The sequence below is a fragment of the Neodiprion lecontei genome, chromosome 6, assembly GCF_021901455.1.
Source record: "Neodiprion lecontei isolate iyNeoLeco1 chromosome 6, iyNeoLeco1.1, whole genome shotgun sequence".
Classification (NCBI taxonomy): Eukaryota; Metazoa; Arthropoda; class Insecta; order Hymenoptera; family Diprionidae; genus Neodiprion; species Neodiprion lecontei.
In genome coordinates this window covers 16,622,718-16,624,252 of record NC_060265.1, presented here as the reverse complement: position 1 = coordinate 16,624,252, position 1,535 = coordinate 16,622,718, and the positions used below count along the sequence as shown (strand labels likewise).

The 1,535-nt window shown below is 41.0% G+C and overlaps 1 protein-coding gene across 1 annotated transcript; it reads right to left on the bottom strand.

Annotated features, from left to right (window-relative positions):
* On the bottom strand, nucleotides 1-859 carry LOC124295169 (chromatin modification-related protein EAF1-like). Its single transcript, XM_046744058.1, has 2 exons — nucleotides 188-859; nucleotides 1-57 (listed from the first exon to the last, which is right to left on the bottom strand). Exons 1-2 carry the CDS (start codon nucleotides 857-859, stop codon nucleotides 1-3), a joined length of 729 nt encoding a protein of 242 aa, XP_046600014.1.
* Between the last annotated feature and the right edge of the window lie 676 nt (nucleotides 860-1,535).

Here is a 1,535-nt window from a genome sequence, read left to right as displayed (position 1 = left end):
TCATGGCGGAGTCCCACTGGTTATGTTTTGCAATCGTATTAAACTGGCGTTCATAATCTGCCCATGGAATCTTTCCATCAAAAATTGGCGGTTTTAAAGGATAAAAAGGTTTCTCGTTAATTTGAGAAGCAACCCCAGGAAATCTTGTATTATTTAATTGGCTTAAATGGGAATAACGAGGTTGAACCTGAGGCAAAGGCTCGGAAAAGCCATCCTCATTATTAACTATTACTTTACCAATTGGGGATTCATCTATTCCCCTAATAAAAGGCACAGACCTTAAGTCTCGTACATCTTGGAACTGTCCTGGATGTTGGACCTGTCGGACAGCGGGAACGGGACCAGGAGAGGGAACAGGAGAGGGAAGCGGAGTAACGACTGTGGAACCTCGTGGGGTGACAGCCGGTTCTCCTGAGCCATTCACCTGATGAACAGCCTGAAGAGCTGCCACAGTCGTCTGGAATAGTTCATGCAAACTGCTCTCGGATCGTTCTTGAGCTTCTCTATCAAGCCTGCGCTGCTCCAACTGAGAGGCAATTCCCCTTTCTCGTTGTTCTTGTTCTCTTCTTCGCTGCTCCAACTGAGAGGCAAGTTCTCTTTCTCGTTGTTCTTGTTCTCTTTTTCGCTGCTCTTGTTGATCAAGAAGCAGCTGAAGAAGTTGCTGTTGTTGGCGCTCAGCAGCCTCTTGCTGTTGAGACATGATCTTCAGCAGATCAATTTGAGAGATTGTCGAAGGAATTGGATGAGGGTCCACTGAAGGTGATGGAATCGTTTCAGGGACCCGCGGATTCTCCATAACGAAAGGTTCTTCTTTGCCACTTTCCCTTCGACGTGAGCGCGTCAAACGACTGTTGCTCATAGTTTATTTCACGCACTGAATCGACTTAATTGAAAAGAAACTCAAGATCCCGCTTCCGACACCAATGTAACGTACTTTGACGTTACGGAAAATAAATATGGATCCGCGAGTTTAATTATCAAGTCAAAAGAAATCAAGAGCGTGAATAAAATGTTGTGAAAATGCTGCAATGCAAGATATGTGTTTCTCGTTTAAAGTCTGAAATAAGACTGTTTTTGCAATAATGTTGGTTGACGCAGCAACCTTATTCTTTTGAAAGACATAAGAGGTTTATAAACGTCTTTTATCTATGCTGACTACTAGATCATTAAAGAGGGGGCAAAACAGGTGATTTCACCCTTTGTAACAATAATAATAGTTATATAACAGTAGTAAAAATGATAAAGATAAACGAATAAATGAGTTAGAAAATAATTGAAATAAATAAATAAATAGATAGAGAGAGAGAGAGAGAGAGAGAGCAAGAGAGAGAAGCGTTTATTTATTCGCCCTGGGACAAGCCCCGTCAGGCAGCATATGGATAATCAAGAACGAAAACACAAAAATTAATAAATAAGAAAATAAGTAAATTAATTGATTAATACAGAATAAAAATCGAAGGGTCGATGATGAGCTTGAGATTTATCGATTCCTTCCGTTTCATGGCCAGCAGTCTTGACAAACTCTCGTCATATTT

Excerpts from the sequence above, each read along its gene's own strand:
- LOC124295169 (XM_046744058.1), bottom strand. The coding sequence starts at position 859 with ATGAGCAACAGTCGTTTGACGCGCTCACGTCGAAGGGAAAGTGGCAAA. Across the intron at positions 58-187 it reads TTTCCGAGCCTTTGCCTCAG|ATTATGAACGCCAGTTTAAT; the intron begins GTTCAACCTCGT and ends TTCCATGGGCAG.